This window comes from Microcebus murinus, chromosome 10 (assembly GCF_040939455.1).
Source record: "Microcebus murinus isolate Inina chromosome 10, M.murinus_Inina_mat1.0, whole genome shotgun sequence".
In the NCBI taxonomy this organism is placed as follows: Eukaryota; Metazoa; Chordata; class Mammalia; order Primates; family Cheirogaleidae; genus Microcebus; species Microcebus murinus.
Window position 1 is genome coordinate 21,103,439 of NC_134113.1, and position 20,545 is coordinate 21,123,983.

Sequence of the window (20,545 nt, forward strand, 5' to 3'; positions counted from 1 at the left end):
AACTCAGCACTTAAGAAAATTGGACATTTCATCTTAATAACCTAATATATCCTGACAAAGTGGGCTATATGCCAAAAACGCAAGGTTATTTTAACAGATAAAATCAGTTCATGTAATTTACCACATTAATATTAACCAGAATAAAGGAGGAAAACTTAAAAGTATCTACTCATGATACAAACTTTCAGTAAAGTGAGAATAGAAGGAACTTGTTCAACCTTACAAAGGCCTTTATAAAAATGCTGCAGCTAACATTGCACTTCACAATGTTGAATGACTGAATGCTTTTCACGTAAGACAGGAAACAAGACAAGGGTGTTCACTCTTGCCATTTTTATTCAACATTGTACTGGTGATTTTGGCCAGTGCAATAAGTCAAGGGCAAGAAATAAAAAGAGATTTTAGAGGGAAAAGTGAAACTCTGTTTATTCATAGATGCTATGATCATTTATGTTGGAAATCCTAAAAAATATCTAAGAAAGCAACTAGAACTAAAATATGGGCAGGATAAAGTTCAGTAAATAAAAATCAATTATACTTTTTATATAAGGAACAATTAAAAATTAAAATTTTAATTTTGAAATGTGGGGGCCCAAATTTGAAGTGTGGGTATAAACTTTCAGTTATAAGATGGACAAGTTTTGGAGATCAAATGTATAGCATGGTAACTATAGTTAATAACAATGGATTGCATACTTGAAATTTGCTAAGAGAGTTGATCTTAGGTACCCTCACCACACACACAAAATATGGTAACTATATGAGGTGATAGAAATGTTAATTGACTTGATTGTGGTAATTCACAATTATGTATATATCAAAACAATACATAGCACTCCTTAAATATATACAGTTTTATTTGTCAAAATTATACCTCAATAAAGTTGGAGAGAAAAAGAAAATTGAAATAATTGAAGTTAATCTAATAATAACATTGTAAATATTTTTCACAAACATGAAATACATGTTTATCTCTGCAAACTTAACAAGATATGTGCAAGACCTGTATACTGAAGACTATAAAAATATTGTTGATGGAAATTAAAGAAAACCTAATATGTGGAAGGATACACCATGTTTGTGAATTGAAAGACAATATTGTTAAGATGTCTGTTCTCCCTAAATTGTACTATATATTCAATTCAATCCCAAGCAAAATTAAGGAAGGCTATTTTTTTTTTTTTTAGATATTGACATGCTTATTCTAAAATTTACATGGAAAGGAAGAGGACCTTAAATAGACAAAATAATTTTGAAAAAAGCACAAATTGAGATGATTCTCTGATTCCAGGCTTATAGTCTGTCAGTGTGGTATTGGCATGAATAGAGATTTATAGATGAATAGAACAGAATAGAGAGTTCAGAAATAGACCCACAAGAAATATGGTCAATTGATATTCAAAAAAAGTTCCAGGGTACTTCAATGGAGAAAGGATAATCTTTTCAACTAATGGGGCTGAAACAACTCTTATCCATATAAAAAAATAAAATAGTCCTCAATCCTTATCTCATGCTCTACATGAAGATTAACTCTGTGGAATAGACACTATAATATAAGAGCAAGAGTGTTAAATTTACAGAATCAAGTACAGGAAAATATATTTGCAACTTTGGGGTAGGCAAAGATTTCTTAGATATCATATCCAGAGCACAAAGATGTATATCTAGAATATAGAATATTTTTAAAAATACTCTTAAAACTCAACAAAGAGTTATCAAAGAACCCAATAAAAATATGTAAAAGATTTGAACTGGTACTTCAGAAAACAAGAATGTAAATGGCCTCCAAGCATAGTGATCACAGAAATGCAAATTAAAAGCACTATTGTGATAACTCTACATACCCATTAGAATGGCCAAAATTAAGTGCTGTCAAGAATATGGAGCTACTGGAACTCTCATCATAGCTGATGGGAATGTAAAATGGTACAAAAACTTTAAAAAATATTTTGACAGCTTCTGAAAAACTTTAAGATATACTTACTCTGTGACCTACTCTTTTAGGTATTTATCCAAGAGAAATAAAAACTTATGTCCACACACAGACTTTAAAGCTAATATTCACGGCAACATTATTTGTAATGGCCTCAAACTAAAAACAACCCACATGTCTATCAACAGATGAATATATAAACAAATTTGGGCATATCCATACAATGGAATACTGCTTTGCATTAAAAAGAAATAAACTACTGATATGTAAAAAATAGGGATGAATCTCAAAAACATTATGCTGAGCAAAAGATGCCAAACATAAAACGTATACTTTGTGATTCCATTTTTGTGAAGTTCCAAAAAAGACATTTAACATAGTGGCAGAAAAAAGATTTCTGGAGCTATAAGTAGGGAAATGTTGACAGGGAATGGGTACAAGGTAACTCTGGTGATAGAAATGTTCTGTATCTTGATTGTGGTGGTGATTGCACAGGTATACATGTTTAAAATGGGTACATGTTATACATGTAAATAATACTTTAAGAAATTTGATTTTAAAAAAGTAAACTTTTGGAAAATTATATTTGTTTATATAAATCTGTCATGAAGGAGAGTATAGTTTTCCAAAAGTTATACATTTTGCCTTCTGTACTAAATCCTGCTGAAAAAACTAAATAGTTTAAAGAAGCTTTCTAAGGTAACCTTAACATTTTTTGAGATTAGCTTCTGCCTATTGTGCATAAACCTGGCATTGGTTTAGACTTCTCTCTCTCTCTAATTTTGTGATAATAAGCGGTATTAATTACTAGGTCAGAGTCAGATAAATGAATAAAAGTTGTAAGGATAATAGAAAACATACAAATTGATTGTATTAGGGGAGCAAACCAAATGCATTCATCTTTGTAGTTTCCCAGATGGTATGCAAAGGATGTCAGATATGTAAATAGCAAGCAGGGACAAAATATGTCAGAACTGAGCATTTTAGGAGAATCATAATGTCTTATGTAGAGAATGGCTCTCCTTAGCTTATCCTTCAATAATCCTTGCAACTAAAATAATTGCTTTAATAGCAATTCTATTATTTAATAAATGTGAAATACAATTGACACTGACAAATCCTTAAGTTAAAAATATCACCATATCCAGTAATGTCATTTTGGTGTATGGATGCTAAGTAGATGCAAGTATACTCATTATACTTGTTGGCAGGAAGACTTGTATTCTTCCTTTCTTTCCTTTGCATATATAAATGCAGTTCGAATTCATAACTAACTCCAAATGACTCTGAGAAAAAGTTTATTTTTCAGAAGACTTTATGTTTCAGCTTTTGTGAATGTCACTAACCTGGAGCAAATGGTTGTGGTGAAAAGAGAGTGTAGGGTAGCCTTGCAGGGCTATTTTCAGAAAAATTTCAATAGATGTTTACTGTTAATAAGCTTATGGAAATACTACATTTGATGCTAAGTTTTCTGAGCATCACTGAAATATTAAACTGTGGTATGTGATCTCTTTCTCTTCCACTTTAGGGTAAATGAATCTGCTCCTTTTTGAGTAATATAATCACTGACCTATCATCTATTTGACCATTGGCACTGTCATCATAGCTTTGGCATAACTAAATCAATTTAACACTTTATACATTATTCCTTTCAGTGCCCCAGTAAACCCTTAGATTCTCAATTTTAAAATATTGTAAAAAATACCATACGACATATCAAGCTATTACATAGTTGTTATTGTCTTTTGAAGTGACAAAATATAGTAATTCTCATGTAAAGTCTCATTTGTAATGATATTGGCTATGCAGATTTGCAGATAGGATATATATTAGAGTGAAATTGCTCTGCATAACAAAGGGGAGAGGAATTTGAGGAGCTGAATAAGAATAATCTGTGGGAAGAAATAGACACCAAGAATTCTGTTCTTCTTGGTGGAAGGAGAGATGAAAAACACCCTTCTATCCAACCATTATTATAAGAAGAATATTGATGGGGAGGATGAGGGATTAAGTTGTGCAATTTAAAGTCCACTCTCCTTCTCTGCTAGAGAGTTTTTGGTAAAGTCTAAATTGTGCACCAGTGGTTGGCATGAATGTGTTCTTTAATGAAATCAAATAGATTCTGAGTTCTACATTAGTTTGAATATGGGATGAACACAGTGGGAACAAGTGGAGTCAGAGAACAAACGACATTAAGATCTGGGTTACAGTTAAATTGGTGCCACTTAGAACTAACGAGAATGTTCACATTAATAAAACATTTTTTAGGGCAAGCTGCCATTTGTTCATTCATTTACTCATTCATTCATTCAATACATACATAATGAATAGTTCTTTAATATGGTAGGCCAAATACTGGGCTTGTGATAGCTAACTCAACTGACATCTCTACAATCATGCGGCTTTTAATTGAGTAGAGATAGGAGATACTGAACCAAAGTCACACAAGTAATTGTAAAATTATAATTATGATAATTACTGTGGAACTAGGCAGTCCAAGGCTGGTAGGGCTCACCATTATGAGCAGCCCAGGATTTCATTGTTCCACTGTGTACGTCCTCTATTTCCAAGAATACCTCATGGTCCAACATAACTTCTCCAGCTCCAAATATTTCATTAGCATTCCATCAGCAGAAAGAGAAAGAGGAGGAAGAAGGGCGTGCTTCTTCACTTTAAGAGCACTTCTTACATACCATGGTTATAACTTAACCACGTGATCACACCTACTGCAACAGAGGCTGGGAAATGTGATATATATTCAAAGTAGACATGTGCTTAACTAAAAGTTGGGGTTCTATTACTATAGAAGAGGGACAGGTGTTCTGTAACTAAAGACAAAGGGAAAAGGAGAAAATGTATATTGGAAAATAACTAATTGTCTCTGCCAGAGAAAACCACATGTGCTAAAGTAAGTTTGGTATGTTCAAGGGAAAGAGACAAGTGCATTGGGTTTAAATGTTATGAGCAAAGGGAAGGAAGGGTGTCAGGGGTAGACTAGACCACAGAGGCAGGTAAAAGCAGATCATGCATAGCCTTTTGCATCATGTTACGAACTTTAAATATTATCTGAAGAACAATGAGAAGCTATTGAAGGTTTTTAAGGAAGAAGGTAACATGATCGCATTCTCACATGAAAAAATATTTCTCTGGTTACTGTGTAGAGAATAGGTTACCACATTGGTAATATGTACAAAGTTTAAAATGAGTATACAGTTACCCTTTGATATATATGTGATTATTTGTGAATTTACCCTGATAAAGTCATCGGACAAGGGTACAAAGTCTGGAAGGATATTTGCTGAATGTATTGAAAGTCTTGAACTTCCGTTACCCTTTGAAGAGTTCTGGTAATAGGAATTAGCAAATTGCTTCATGGTGTGGTAGAGAGATAATAGGACCTGGAGTTTGAGAATTTGGATTTTAATCTGGCCTCATTTTTAGAATGATCTTGCAAATTGAGTAACATTTTCAGCATCAGTTTCTTCACTTTTAATAATAATCCTTACCCTACTTTATTGGACTATTCTATATCCAAAAGCATTTTATAAATTTTAAGCACCATTATATACAATGGTGCTTACTATAATTACACACACACACACACACACTACCTCACAAGGAAATTACATTTCTTCAAAATTAGGCTGATATAATTATTCTTGAAAATGTTTTTCTTTGAGCTCCAATTTGTCTCCCCATGGCATTTATGTGTTGTGACTGTTTTTTCATTTGCAACAATATAGAATTGGTACAATCTTTCTTCTACGTTATTACCATGTAATAACCAAGAAAGCAAATAGTCTCAAACTATATAGATTTATGTCTGCTTGTTCTTTGTAAAAGAATTTTCATATTTTGGGGGGAACTTTAGGGACACAGTTGGAACTCCAATAAAAAGTTTAAAAGGCATTTGAAATAAACTCTCCAAATTTAGGTGTGTTCATGTGGCTTCCTTCCTATATGTAATTGAAAATTAGTTTGATAAAATCCTTTCAAGACATCTTTAATTGTAAAGAAATAAAGTTAAAAATTATGGTTTTACACAGCCAATTTATGTACTGTCTTTAGGGGGCAGTGCTAAACCACTGATAAACTTCCTCATTTTTGCTAAAGCTACTGGTAATGGTTAATATAAAATAAAACTAAAATAGCAATCATGATATTTGTGATACAATTGTATATACCCTTTAATATTAGTAAAGTTTTCTAAGTATTCAAATGAAAATGATAATTTGAAGTTCATTCATTCAATAATTCATTCAATAAATATTTGTTTCACTATGCACAACACATTATAAGAGATACAAATGTGAATAAGGCACCAATATTTTCTTTCAAATAATTTACTTAGCTGGGGTAAGTAAACCACGTGTGTGTGTGTGTGTGTGTGTGTGTGTGTGTGTATAAAACTCTTTCAGGATAAAAATAATAATAAAAATAGCAGTACCTATTGATTATTTTTATGTGCCAATCACTGTCAAGTAATTAATTTTATCCACATACAGCCCTTAAAACATGAATTATTATACCTACCTTTGCAGATGAGAAAACTGAGGATTAATAAGATTATAGGATTTGCTAACAAGTCACACGTCTTAGAAGTGGCAGAGCTAAGACTTAGTGTGTGTTGATTTGACTTCAAAGCCAAAGAATGCTTTTTCCCACTATGCCATCTACCATCTCAAGGTGTACACGAAATGCCAGCATGCACACACTCACAAAAGAACTATGGACATTCAGAAGAGATTGAATCATTTCTGTTTGTGTGAAATCTGGAAAATTTTATGTAGGGGATGAAATCTGAACTGTATTTTGAATCAGTGGGATTATAAGAAAATAATAGGGAAAATGATAGTTAATATTTATTGAAACCTTATTATATGTCAGGTACTTTATTTTTATTACCTCTTTTAATTATCAGGAAAAAAAACCTGGAGGAAGTTCTACTCTATTATTTTCCATTGCATAGATAAGGCAAGTGAGGCTGACAGTGATCATATGTACTGAAAATCATACAGCTAATAAGTGGAACAGTTGGAACTTGAATCCAAGACTAATTATAGAGACTAAATTCTCAACCACTACACTATCCTGTGCAGACAAATAAGGCAGAAGGCATATCCATGCTCCACAAACATGGAGCATGATTAGGCAAGGGTAAATAGTTCCACTTGGTTATAATCTGGGGTGAGTATAATGGAATAAGAAAAAGGGCTGATGTGTTGGTGATATAGTGGTTAGCATAGTTGCCTTCCAAGAAAAAAGGCTGAACAATAGTTTCACCGTAGAACCTTGAAGCCAAATTAAGGAATTTGGATATTATTTGCTGTGCAATGGGAAATAATTGGAGGTTTAAGAGCAGGGAAGAGACATAAATTTTTTCTTTGAGGAGGAGAAAGAGATGGAGGAAGTTCCTCATATGATTGGATTAAGTAATTGAAGTACCATTAACGAAATATAAAAGAACTGATTAATCTATGAAATGTTAATAGTTCTTAGACAAGTATATAATGGTTTATAGCACCTTGTCATGTCAGCTGATCATGAGTTGGTGAAAAAGAGGCCTCTTTGATCATTTTATTCTTGTGGACTGTTTGATCACATATATAGATTCTCTTGCTAGATTAAGGTTTTGGACTTTTCACGATTTTTTCACCCAGAGGATCTGTAAGATCAAAAATCTCTGTGATTATCACCTTTTATTATTGACTTGAGAAATGTGTCTTTATGAAAGTATGGGTTGCTATGTGTCAAATTGTAGAAATTTGCAGTGGCTGTCACAGATGGCAAAATGCTCTCAGGAGTATAATCATACAGCAAAAACATACTCAACAAATATACCTCTCTTATTTAAACTGCAATTATATCACCTTGGTTTTTCAGTATACTGTCTTTTATGAGATCTTGTGTCAAATTGGAGGTCATGGAACATAGTAAGTGGTTACAGGGGAGTGAGCTCTACAGTTTAGTGGTCTGAGTTAGAATCTTTTTTCTGCCACTTACCAGCTCTGTGACCTTGGGATTTTCATGATCCTTTGTGCCTTAGTTTCCTCATCTACATAATGAGGGGAAAAATATTAGCCTCAAAAGGCTATTATGTGAATTAAAATAATTAATGAGCAATAGTTCTATGACATTCCAAGTCACATAGTAAGTTCTCAGTATAATGCAGGTGTTATTATATTTTATAGATAGTAACTAATTGAAAAAAATATTTAATTTCATTATTTCTTAGTTACTGATTTTTGATAAAGAGAAAGTTAAGATGTGAATGCAAAAAAACAAGTTCTTTTAAACAGGAAAAAGAAAGTCTTATATCTTATTTTTTTAAAGCAACAAATTCGGGAGGAGGGTGCTAGTCACATTTCAATGTAAAGAATATCTTTGCTAACTTCAGTAATCATGGTCTATCAGGGTTGTACTGAATACCACATTCTGAAGGTTTTTAGACACACTTATTCTCTTTCTTCTTATTTATACATGTGTGTCTCTTTTTTAAAAAAAATTAAGTCTGCTAAGCATTCAGCAGGCTCTTAGAATATGGAATTTTTCTTTAGTTTCTGCAAACTTTCTTGCTTTATTTTTTTGATCTTCCCATCTCTAATCTCTTTTAATTTTTAGAACTCTTGTTCAGATGTTAGACCTCTTGGTTTGATCTCCTAGTTTTCTTAACTTTTAATCTCTCTTTATCTTTGTTCTATCTTTGGAGAAATTTACTCATATTTATTTTCTAAACCTTATTGGATCTTATGTATTCATTTATTTTATAGCATTCTGTTCTTGTTTCATGGATGCAAATATCTTCTATCTCTCTGTGAATACTATTTGTAATGTTTTTAAATATTTATTTTGGTCTCTGTTAGAGGCTTTCCTCAAATATGTGGTTATTATTTAAACATTAGGAACTGTTTGTGTAAGCAGAGCTTCAGAGGTGGGCCTCACAGCAGGGATTAAGACATAGACCCCATTGTTTTCCTAGTTATTTATAGATAGATCTCTTTTTGGGAGAGAAATCCATTTCTTCAGAGAGGCATATTCTAGTTGTCTACTTGGGGGATATAAGCCTGCCATGTTCCCTAAGGCAAATATAGGAAGGTACTGGGTGGGTTGGGAATCTTTCTTTACTACATAGATATTAATTCCCTTGTTTTTAGAGAGGTACTTCTCTGCTTATATGGATTCTTAGAATTCATAATCTGTTTCTTTTAACTTCCCCAGAAAATGAAGCTCTAATTTCTTGCTAGTGGTGAAGGTTTAGTTTCCTGGCTGGGTGAAAAGGAGATGAGTCTAGGGGTCTAATTCCTTCTGAGATTGTGTTCCCCTCCTGTTTCAGCCCCACTTGCACCTTCTCAGGTAGCCAGTCCCTCCACTTCCCCCATGAAAGCACTTTGCTTTTAGTGTTCTCAAGTTTGCCAAACCAGGTAATACCTACCCGTATGTTAGTCAAAGTTAGCCATCGTTATCTGAAAGCTTCTTGATACCACTCATCTGCTAGCACCTCTCCTGTTGTCCTTATATTTTAAACATTTTTACAAATCTCTTACTGTGACTTTAGTGGGATTTGGAAGGTAACAACATTCACATTCAACGTGGAAGTCCATTATGAACTGTGAAAGTATTATCCCTGTTATATGTATGATATAAAATTTTATGCAGTTTGCTTTTGGTGGCATTGTGAACAAAATAGGTATCTTAGCAATTCCTTTTTCAATAAAGTATTTTCCTGTTAGTCCTCTGACTACAGTTTTCCTTAACTTATGCATATGCCTAAATTCTTGATAAACCATAAGATTTTTCTCATTTGTTTCTATTCAGATATTTTCCTGAGTCATTATCAGGTTCTATTCTTCATTATGACCTTCATATCTTATTTTGCATGTCTTTATCACCCGTGTTTTCACTTTTAACTTAAATTGAATTGTGCATATTTTTGGCTCAGTCTCATGGCACAGCCATTAACAATGGCTATGGCCAGAAGTGAACTGACTTTTGTTTGCTAAGTTACACCACAAGTAGTTTATGTGATTTAATTGATGTTAAGATATCTAAATAACATTGACATAATATATTGGTATAATATAAATTTAATTTCAGAGAACCTCATCTACCATAAATTTGTCACCAGGAGAAGTGGAAGAAGAAGAAGATGATGAAAACACTTGTGGGCCCTCAGGACTCTGGGAAGCATTAACTCCTTGCAATGGATGTAGGAACCTTGGCTTCCCCATGCTTGCACAGGTAAAGGTTTGCTTTTATTAAGGTACAATAAAATATAAAAATGGTCACCTGTGTTTTTAAGATTAAGTCTCCGCCCCCCTGCAACTCAAATTAGTATTTGGTTCACTTTGTGATTTTTCTTCAATTAAAGTATCAAGTAAAATGGACTTATAACTTGCTGGGCATGTATGTGCATATGAAAAGACATAATTTGTGGAATTTTAACTTTTTTAGTTGGTTATGCAGAAAAATTATTTTGTTTATGAGGTTTTAATATTTATGAACCTGAAGTATATCATTTTAAAGAATGCTATTTTTAAAAAGTGATTAAAAGTAATAAAGTTACAAGGAAATATATTAGGATTCTTTAAAATCATAGCCAGTGATTTTTTTTTTTCTCAGCACAGTGGAACATTGTAGAATAATGTGAATGTGGACTACTGAAGATTTTAGAGTACAATCCAAAAATGAAACCAGAACACTAAACTATTGACCATAAGTTTACAATCATTTCACTATTTGTTAAATCAACTTTAATTCTGAGGTATCACCTTTAAATTCCTGTTGTGTTTTATGTACCATAAGCCCTTAGAGCAGTTTCAGAAATGAGTAGAATATTCCATAGTTAGGAAACTTGAAGCTGTATGAAAATATCTCTGCACAAGATGAACAAAAACTTAGTATGAAAGATTATAGTATTAGAAGGTTAACTATATAGAATATGTTTGGAAAAAACAGTCTAGAATAGAAAAAGATTCACAGTAATTATCCAGAAGTGTTATATCTCAGAAATATTTTTTCTGTTTTGCAACAATAAGAAACCATCACGTTTTTCACATGGCCGTATCGTAATTTGATCATAGCCACTCAAATTCCAATAGTAATTTATTATGGAAAGCTAAATAGGATATTCAAATCAATGTATAGTACTTAAAAAATCTCTTCGTAGGACTTTTAAGACAGTTTATCCTAACCTTTACAGAACTGTTGTCATTATATACTGGACTATGAGTTCCATAAAGGTGGAGGTTCAAACTTTTGATGCTTAACATGTATGGTCTAATGGCAGCCTAGTTCCTGGTAAATAGTTAGAATTAAGTAATACATGACTGAATCCATGAACAAATGTGCATATTCTAGGGTTTCATGTCAACAATTAATGTTTTCACAAATAGATTTTTATCTCATCTCTATATTGGTAAAAGGGAAAGGAAATTAACAAGCTTAAGTTTTATTTTATTAATATATCCTCATGTGCTGAACAGTTTAACAGTAATTGAAGGTTTTAACCTATTTCCTCCTTTCATAAAATTAATGTCTTTGTAAAAATACATTTTAAATCATTGCTTTATGTAATGTCTTAAAAAGCAGAATTTTTGGAACAAAATAAAGTTATCAGGGCTCTTACTTTAAGAGCCAGATTGTTCTTCTAATCAAAAAGCCATCAATAATATGATTATATTTGATTGTCCACCACCTTACTAATGTTTATTTTCTTAAACTTAATTTTGTTATTATCCTTGGTAGTAACTTGTTTTGGGTTTATAATTTATTAATATTAGATTTTTTCCTTTGGCTATTTTTCTTTGAAGATTGAAATTGTGTCAATAAATTTATTAGTTCCTCAGATATTCTAGTTACATTTACCATAAAATGTTTTCCAATCTTCGGCTTTTCTTTTTGTCTTAATATGCAAGTATGTCAGGTAGTTTTTTTTTAAACTATCAGATTCATTTTAAGCTTCTCAGACCTATTTTTTTTTGTTTAATTCATCTCATCTGGAATTCCTTTTAACATAAATTCCAGATATGGCTCAATACTGTTTTTCACTTGTTGATCTCTACTTTTCCTGTGACTTTCCATTGAACAATAACTCATATTCCTCTCATTACATTTCATCCTGTTTGTTTGGGATTTACTTGTGAAGCCTTGTTTATTTCTGCTTTCTTTTTTTTTTTAACCACATGACTGTTGATATTATTCATTATTACTTTAAAACTATTAGCTGGCTTGGTTGCTTGCTTTTTAAAATCTACGTTTTATAATCACTATGTTGATTTTAAAAAGTATCACTGTTGGATTTTAGTTGTTACTGTGTTAAATCTATAAATTTACTTGAGATGCAGTATGCTTTTTTACTGGATTTAATTTAACAAACCGGCAATAGGATTATTTCACTAACATTCTTCTCACTATAAATTCCTAAGAATGTGTGTGTGTGTGTGTGTGTGTGTGTGTGTGTGTGAGAGAGAGAGAGAATAATACTGTTTATGGGGTCTCCTTTAGCATTTCTATGTGTATATATGTAACACACATATATATTACAAAACTATATTGAAGGATTTCTATGTTTTGCAGTTAAATACATAAATATATATATATATATATATATATATATATATATATATACAATTTGTGACATTTCTGAATTCTCTAATTTTTTAGTTTATTACCTAGGCTTTCAAGGCATATGAATCAACCCTTCTCAACCATTCACAAATAGTAATTTTTAAAACTATTTCTACTATTTATTCTTAATTTACTTAATCTCTCTCTCTTAAACTGTTTGATTAAAAGATATGAAGTGAGAGGATATGTCCTGTGTTAGAATTTTAAGAAAACTCTGTGACCTAGTAAAATGAGATCTGTTGGTAATGAGCATAAGGATTTGTAATTAGAAGCAAATTGAAACAATATTTACCAAGAGAATAAACAATTTAGGGAGAGATTGAGTCAGACAAATGTCATTTATATATATTAGAAAAGAAATACAAAATGTGCAATGCTTTTGATAATCATTCATTCTGTGCTTATCAAGGGACTGCAATGTGGTAAGCATGCTTGAATACAAACATAAAGTTGGTCCCTACCTGCAAAGAATTTACAGTATGATCATTTTAAAACCTCTGAGGGAATCCACAGCATCATATGAAATGTATTAAAATGAAACTACATACCACTTGAAACAATTGTTATTGCAAAAATATGAAGGGTTTTTTTTTTAAGTTATTTGTTTGAAATTATTTGCCTTAAAGTAATTTTATGTTATGATTAGATATGATTTCTCAGTAATATAAGCTTGGAATTTGCAAAGCTAGAACATCCAGCCTATAAATTTTTTTCACTTTTTGAAGTCATTTTTCATGTCTGAAGCATCATGGAGGCCATTAAAAATCACTAAGCCATAAGCACTGTGAGAGTCTAATGAAAAAACCGTTTCCTTATAGTCTTTATAAGAGTCTTCAGGATCAGAGCAATTAGCAGAGTGCTATGTAAATCTATGTACCTAGATTTGTTGGATTGGAATAAATTATATTTCACATTTATAATCCTTAATTTAATTGGATCCAGCAAACGTATGTCAAGTATTTTTTATATTCAAAGCACAGTGCTAAGCTTCAGAAATGTGAGTATTATGGAAAGAATATAGACTTAATTAGGGGCCAGGTAACCTATACATTATGGCTCTGGGTTATCAAACTATATGATATATTACTTTTGGACTCAAACAGATTTTTTACTTGCAAAATTAGAAACTTGACTAATCCTATGGATCTTACAATTCTAAAATTATCTAATTTCCAGTTTTTATCTAGATTTTGAATTGATCCTATATGCAAGTTTTAGGTTTTTTTTTTCTGCCTCTAAGAATACTAAAATTGGAATGAACAGGCTAAAAGATGGGTACTTTGAATTTATGCTTATGAATATGTTATACGGCATTTTATCTTTCCATTGTGACTAGATTGAGGTTTCTATAAGAAGCAATTCCTTTCAAATTCATGAAAATTTAGAATTCTAAAAAACATCAGGGGATTAAAATTCTTGGAAAATACTAAGAAGATTTCCTGTAAGTAGAGCATTTATGGAATAATTTCAAAGCAGTTAATTAAGATTTAAGTTGGGCAAAGCATTAGAAGGGAAGTCAAGAATGAAGAGACCTTTCTAGAAAGTATGATTAAACTCAAATTTGTTTCTTGTCACTATCATTTACATAGTACCTACTATGTGCCAGATACTGCACACATATTTCTAATTCTCAAGGTAACCATTTAAAGGGGGAAACAGGTTATCTATCAAAGTCACAATTAATATGTGGCAATGCTATGATTCAAACCTGGATTTCTAAAAACTATAATATCATGCTGCTTTCCTGCCTTCATTTACACTTTCTTACTTACTATTTGTTGCTTTTGACCCTGGTTATATATTTTGGAAGTTTTAGAAGAATTCTCTTTGGCTTTAATATAGGATCATATCTTTAAGAGTAATCTTCCACATTTTATTTTGTCATCTATTCATTTAATCACAAGTATCTAGTTAAGGGAAAGTTAAAGATGTTTCAGAGCCTGATCATAAATCGCCATTAATTTTATTGCTACCCTTTCTGTTAGTAGAGCATATGTTTCCAGAGAAGAGAATTTGAATTGATGGATTGCATTATGGTGAATGATACTACCCTCCTCCATGGTCTTAGATGAGATGTCCACCTCTGCACCATGTGTAGTCTTGGGCTTTGAGGCTATTTACTAAAGAGTCAATTCTGCCGGGTGGAGACCTTCTGGCTTCCATCTTGTTCACTCATGTGGCTTTCATTCTGCAAGATTGAGATGAGGAAGTCATGATACTGACTCTTCAGCTGTTTTTGCAATAGCCTTGGTAGTAGTTTCTCTGCTCCTGCAATCACCACACTCATGCCGCCCTCTGGAGAGAGGCCAGCAGCTCTTGATGATGTGCTCCAAGAACCCTTTGATGACAAGAATGTGCTTGCAGCCCTCACTAGAACAATGTTAAGACATACTGGAAGCACCCACTTTGCCATGCAGACTTTGTCTCTTCCTGGGCCTTTGAAGGGTGCCCTTGCTAGTGCTGTATTTCTCTCCTGAGTCTGTGGACTTGGTTACAGCCTCATCCATGGCACCTGCAGTAGCGCTTATTGTCACCACTACTCTTGCTGCCACCACTGTCCCTTTATAAGTTATGTGACTGTAGTAGTGTGTGAACTCATAAACATAGTATATGTGGGAGGCATGCTGGATTCACGTCTGCCTTCCATAACTGAAATAGGTAGCCCCAGACACTTCAGTGCTCATGCGAAGTCTCATGATGCTGAATTGATCTTTCCTGCCACAGAATTTCATGGCATATGCCTAGGGGGAGAAAAAATAAATGAAGTAAACAAAGTGAGACCAGCAAGGTCTCCCTTCTCTTCCTATAGCTAAACAACAAGAGGAAATTATTGCACATGTACACAAGCATGCTGCATTGCCACTAACATATATGAGTGACAGTCACAGGGAGACATGTTCCACAACATATCAGCCTACCTAGGTTGAAGCAGTATTTGTTCAAGAATAGATCGGATGGTCAGGGTGCATTATAGACAGCATCACAACATTGGATATGAAATTAAGAGTTGATGACAGCTAAGGACTCTGAAGTCAGATTTAGGGAACACTTTGGAGAAGCCCTAGGAACCTCTGCAATGTGCCATAGCTTCCAAATGGAAGCTCATTTGGCCTTGAGCCCTTCCAGATGCAACACACTTTGCACAATGCACCTTCCAGATGCAATGTGCTCTGCAGGACCTTTACCTGCTCTCCCCAAAGCATCCTGGCCCCCCATCTTCTAGTCTCTGCAAAGACTTACCACTGGGCTCGGGTGCTCTTCCTCAAACACATAGCTTAATGTGTTCCCATCTAGCATGGCCTGGGGGCCGCTGTAAGCCTCCATTGGTGGTCTCAGGATGTAAATAAGGTTTTCCCAGTGAACAAAAAGATCTCTTGTATCTGAAGGGGAACACAGCTGAAGGTAAAAAGAGCGGCCAGTGATAAGCTTCAGGCGGAGCTGTTGTTTTATACTGTTATGAATGGTTATCTTTACAAACTTCAAGGGAAACAGCCTGGTCAGCTCTAAGATCTGTGTAGGCTTACTGCCTCTTTTCTGGGTGGCTGGGCCACACCTGGCACTGTTGTCACCATTGGTAGCAGCTGGTTGGGCCAGCAGCATGACATCAGGTAGTGTGAGGCCGGGGCTGGTGCGGACGATGCCCACTGTCACCATTCGGGCTCGGTTGTGCACATCGATCGAGTCCCCTCTTTTGCTGATCTGGATAAAGTCACTCTCGAACATTGGCGCATACCTGAATATAGCATACTCCCCTTTGTACAGTTGTCGCTGCAGTTTCCCCATGGGAGTGTTAAACATGCCCATTGCAGGGCTGCTTTGGGCGGTATAGTACGGCAACATAGACTGGTCGTTCATGGCTGTTCCCAAGATAGTTCCACACCTTCCTTAACACACCTTTGCAAGGTGTCCTGTTTCCCTGGCCTCTCTGGCAGGTGGGCAAGCAGTCGCGTTCGGCAAGCTCTTCTGTCCTTGAGTGACTGAGGACAGGGCGGGGCGTTGATTATCAACTGCTCAGTGCCAGAGACAGTCGGGTCCCTGGAGCCAGACCATGCCCTGCCTAGAGCATGGAGCCATGGCGGGCGCAGATGACCCGGGCACCAGCAGACGCCGGGGCGCCCAGGTGTAGGTGCTCACTCAGGAGGGGCCTCCGCTTGAGCCTGATGGCTAGCTCCCAACAGCCCCTGCCCTTCGATTCCATAACCTCGACTGCCTATCGTAATCCCACCACTCTCCTTCTGAAACCGAAACCTAAGCGTCTACCTCCGCCTAAACCACCCCGCGGGACCCCTTTATCCTCTTCTGCCCATTGTGACCCCACCCCGCCACACACCCCTTTGTCTCTGTCACCCAGCAGCCCCTCCCTCGGGGCAAGGGCACTGTCCTCTCCACTCTGCTCCTCACCCCTCACCCCCCACCCCCACAGCTCAGCAGACCACTACTTCTTTTTACTTTCTATTTTTATTAGGAAAATTATTTCTGTTACCAGGGAAAATAAAGCTGTTTTTATTAGCAATATTTTTTTTCTTTTTTTTTTATAGCCACAGTAAATTTTATGTTTTGACTCGCCCTCAAATTGCTCTGGCTATAGAGTGGAAAGAGCCTTAAACATCACATTCATGCTCTGTTATTTGCCTATAAGATTGTATTGGGGGAATAAAAGCTCTGACAAATTTTTCCAGCTATTATAAATATTATCAACTTAATAAGATTATAATATCTTTATGGACATGACAATATTATGGTAACACATGTAAATATGCACACATATTTATGCATCTATTGTTATTGAGTCTTTAGTTCTATAGGTCAATGCAAACATAATTTTTTCCCTTCATATTGAAATGTCTGGTTATTTCTGATAATTTGAGTATTTTTCTTTTATTTATTGAGATGCCTATTCACATATCAATAATACTTCTTACAGTCTTTCCACAGTTCTTATATCTTAATTTCCACTTCGAGTCTATGTTACTTATCTTGCAATTGGCAAAATCAACAAGCCTAACATGCATCTAGTAAACTAACATTTTAAAAATATCCAATGATTCTGGTATTTTTTTTTTTCTTAAATAACCAGATAGGTAGCATTGGACACAATTTAATTTAGGTGCTTTTAAAAAATTTGCAGATATGCTAACTTTCATGAAAGCACTTTTATACCATGCACACATATGACATATCGATATCATCTTAGGGTCACATTAGAGCACTGGTCCCCAGGGAAACCGGAAACTATCTTACTTGTGGAGCCTATAGGCTTTCAGATTTTCCAAACCAGCCAGTAGACCAACAACAGTAGAACCTCTTTTATTTGGCCTTATAATCACTGTGAGTAGCATTCTAGCAAATTAAGTCTCTATTCTCATGAATTTGCTGAGGTTTATCTGAAATTCCTCTAACTTTACAGAAAACTACCTTATTAGCATTTGCCATAATACTTGAGAAGTTCAGATGGCTAAATAAAAATCTACCTAAAACTGAGATTAATGAATTCCTTTTATGTAAATGCAGCAGTTTTCCATATGCTTGCTCTTAAAGCAGATTTCCATATAATTAGTCATTAGATATTCTTTTTTTTTTTACTGGTCCAACAGTCTTGTCTTTCCTTTTAAAGCAAGAAACAGAATGCGAGTAATCAGAAAGCACTAGCAGGCATCAGTTAATCCAAGATACTAGCTCTTAATTCCAAAAGCACTTGCAAAGAAAACCTTTTGGGGGAAAAGGGTGGAGGGGATGAAAGCACTTCAAAATAACTGGAATCCTATAAGGGTCTATGACAAGTCTCATGAGGCTATTTTTTAAATTTATCTTTTGCTTGGTCACTTTTTTTCCCCTTCAAATACTACAGTTTTTCTTTGAATTTTTTCCTCAAAGTGTAAAAAGTATGAAATATAAACAAGCTCTTGCATTGCACACTTAGAAGTATACAATTCAAGCATTATAGAGCTATCTACACACTGATAAATCCCATCAAATCTTGAATAATTCATTAATACACAAAATATCAGGGCACAGAAAGAACTAAAACCCACTTTTTTGTACATAAGATTCCAATATTCAATCTAAAGAAAAACACTTAATCATTTTCACTCCCTTCTACATCTCATGTTGATACACTTATTAAAATATTCTTGTATAATAATGTTTGGTCTTACTATTTCAAGTCATGTTTAAAACCTCAAAACCAGCCATCCAGACAAAACAGGTAATCAGAAAGATTATCTCTTCCCCACCTCCCTAACCCCAATAACTATGAAGTCAATTTTACGACATGACTCTAAACACTGGATTGTGACGACAAATGCTAGGTCCAATTTCTTCATAATCCTTTTTGGTATGGCATACTTGGTAGAACTCAGGCATGGAAACCAGCATAGATCCTCCAAACCAAACTGCATATCGCTGCATGTGGTGTGTAATGACTTGAACATCAATAGGTTTTGGCTTCAATCTACTGCCACTCAGTTCCTCACTTAATTTCAGCCTGGCATCTACAGTTCTTTTCAAATCTCTTTGCAAGCGACGTCCAAAGTCCCTGAACATGGTTGAACCTCCAGAGAGGACAATATTCTTGTAAAGGGGACATCTGACATCAATAGGACAATTCTGAATTACTTCATCTACAACTTCTGAGATAGGTTGTGTGAAGTCTGGATTGGCAAACTCTGGATGAAAAAAGATTTCAGGTCCCAAAAATCTCTCATAACCAACATTAATGGAAAATTATTTCTTTGAGATAGCATTGATTCCAGTATACTGTTTAATCCACTTTGACCCATCTGTGTCATACTTGTTAAATTCTTTTACTATATCTGGGCAGACATAACTATAGCGCCCCTTTACTGCCTTAGCCGTTTCCAGGGATTGTTCTGGAAGAATTCCTACTTCTCGGTCTCAGCCGTTGTTGAATAAAATATTTTATATCTTGTCCTGCAATTGGAATGTGTTTAATACAGCTACCAATCACATAACCTTCGGCCACAGGAAGGACATGAATGACACCATCTCCACTGTCTATTACTGTACCAGTCAACGTCCATTCTCCTACTTGTCTTGAGGTTCAAGGTTTAGGTAAGGCACGAACAGCCTGTATAGCAATGGACAAGCCTGGAACATTGAAGGACTCAAACATTATTTCAGCAGTATATTCCCTGTTTTCTGGAGTATTCAGTGGAGGTTCAGTCAAAAGGAAATAATGGTCTTCAGGTTCTGCCCTTAAATATTTTAAAATCACTTGCTCCATAAACCTTTCCATCAAGTCCCAATCTTCAACTATACCATGGTGGATTGGCCACTTTGTTGCATATGTAGGTTTTTCTATGGCTTCATCACCAATGAAGAAGTCTAGGTCACCAACACCTTTCATCATCCTCCTTTGCTCTTGATCACCCATTTTTGCTGACTCCTTAATAGCAATACAGGAAGGGATGATAAACTGTGGTTCTCTATTTCCAGCATATTCTAGTTTTGCATACCCCATGCCACAGTCCACCACACAGGCCTGCAGCTGTCCAGCCATCTTCCTCCTCACCTGCTGCTGCTGCCACCACCACTCTCTGCTCCGTGCTGGTAGGGGCCAGAGATTGGCGTGGGAGATAGGGGCTATCTGATCATCCACAGCTGGGTCACCCTCACAGGAAGCCGAAGCAGTAGCGAGAAAGCAGCAGGCTCCATCAGCAGCTATCACTTCCGCAACCCAGGCAGGCAGTCCCCGCTCTGCCCTACCACGGCCTCCTCCCCCTTTCTCTTCCCTCCTCCTCACTCCTGCCCCCTAACCCTACAACTTCTACCCCTCACGCTGCCTTTCCCCGGGAAGCCAAGATCAGGTATTCTTAAAATAAATTTATGCTCTCCCTCCTTTATATTGGAGTTTGTAGCATTGAGTTAATCATTTAGCTTTTTCTGGGCCTTATTTTTCTCATCCTGGATATTGAGAATATCCCTTAGATATCTTTCAACTTCAGAATAATTATGATATTGTGATAG

The 20,545-nt window shown here is 35.0% G+C and overlaps 2 protein-coding genes and 1 pseudogene across 12 annotated transcripts in view; 1 reads left to right on the forward strand and 2 right to left on the reverse strand.

Annotated features, from left to right (window-relative positions):
* Nucleotides 1–20,545, forward strand: part of ANKS1B (ankyrin repeat and sterile alpha motif domain containing 1B) — a 1,022,908-nt gene that overhangs the window by 247,488 nt on the left and 754,875 nt on the right. For all 10 annotated transcript variants that reach the window (XM_012787601.3, XM_020287904.2, XM_012787602.3 and 7 more), the window contains exon 9: nucleotides 10,028–10,171. In XM_012787601.3, coding sequence (XP_012643055.1) covers nucleotides 10,028–10,171 — 144 coding nt within the window. The remainder of the gene's footprint in view (nucleotides 1–10,027; nucleotides 10,172–20,545) is intronic.
* GARIN6 (golgi associated RAB2 interactor family member 6) lies at nucleotides 15,190–16,414 on the reverse strand. Its single transcript, XM_012787618.2, has 2 exons — nucleotides 15,800–16,414; nucleotides 15,190–15,300 (listed from the first exon to the last, which is right to left on the reverse strand). The coding sequence occupies exons 1-2, from the start codon at nucleotides 16,412–16,414 to the stop codon at nucleotides 15,190–15,192; spliced, it is 726 nt and encodes a 241-aa protein (XP_012643072.2).
* LOC105883942 (actin-related protein 3 pseudogene) lies at nucleotides 18,667–20,382 on the reverse strand (annotated as a pseudogene). Its single transcript, XR_001159983.3, has one exon. The product of XR_001159983.3 is annotated as an actin-related protein 3 pseudogene (transcript).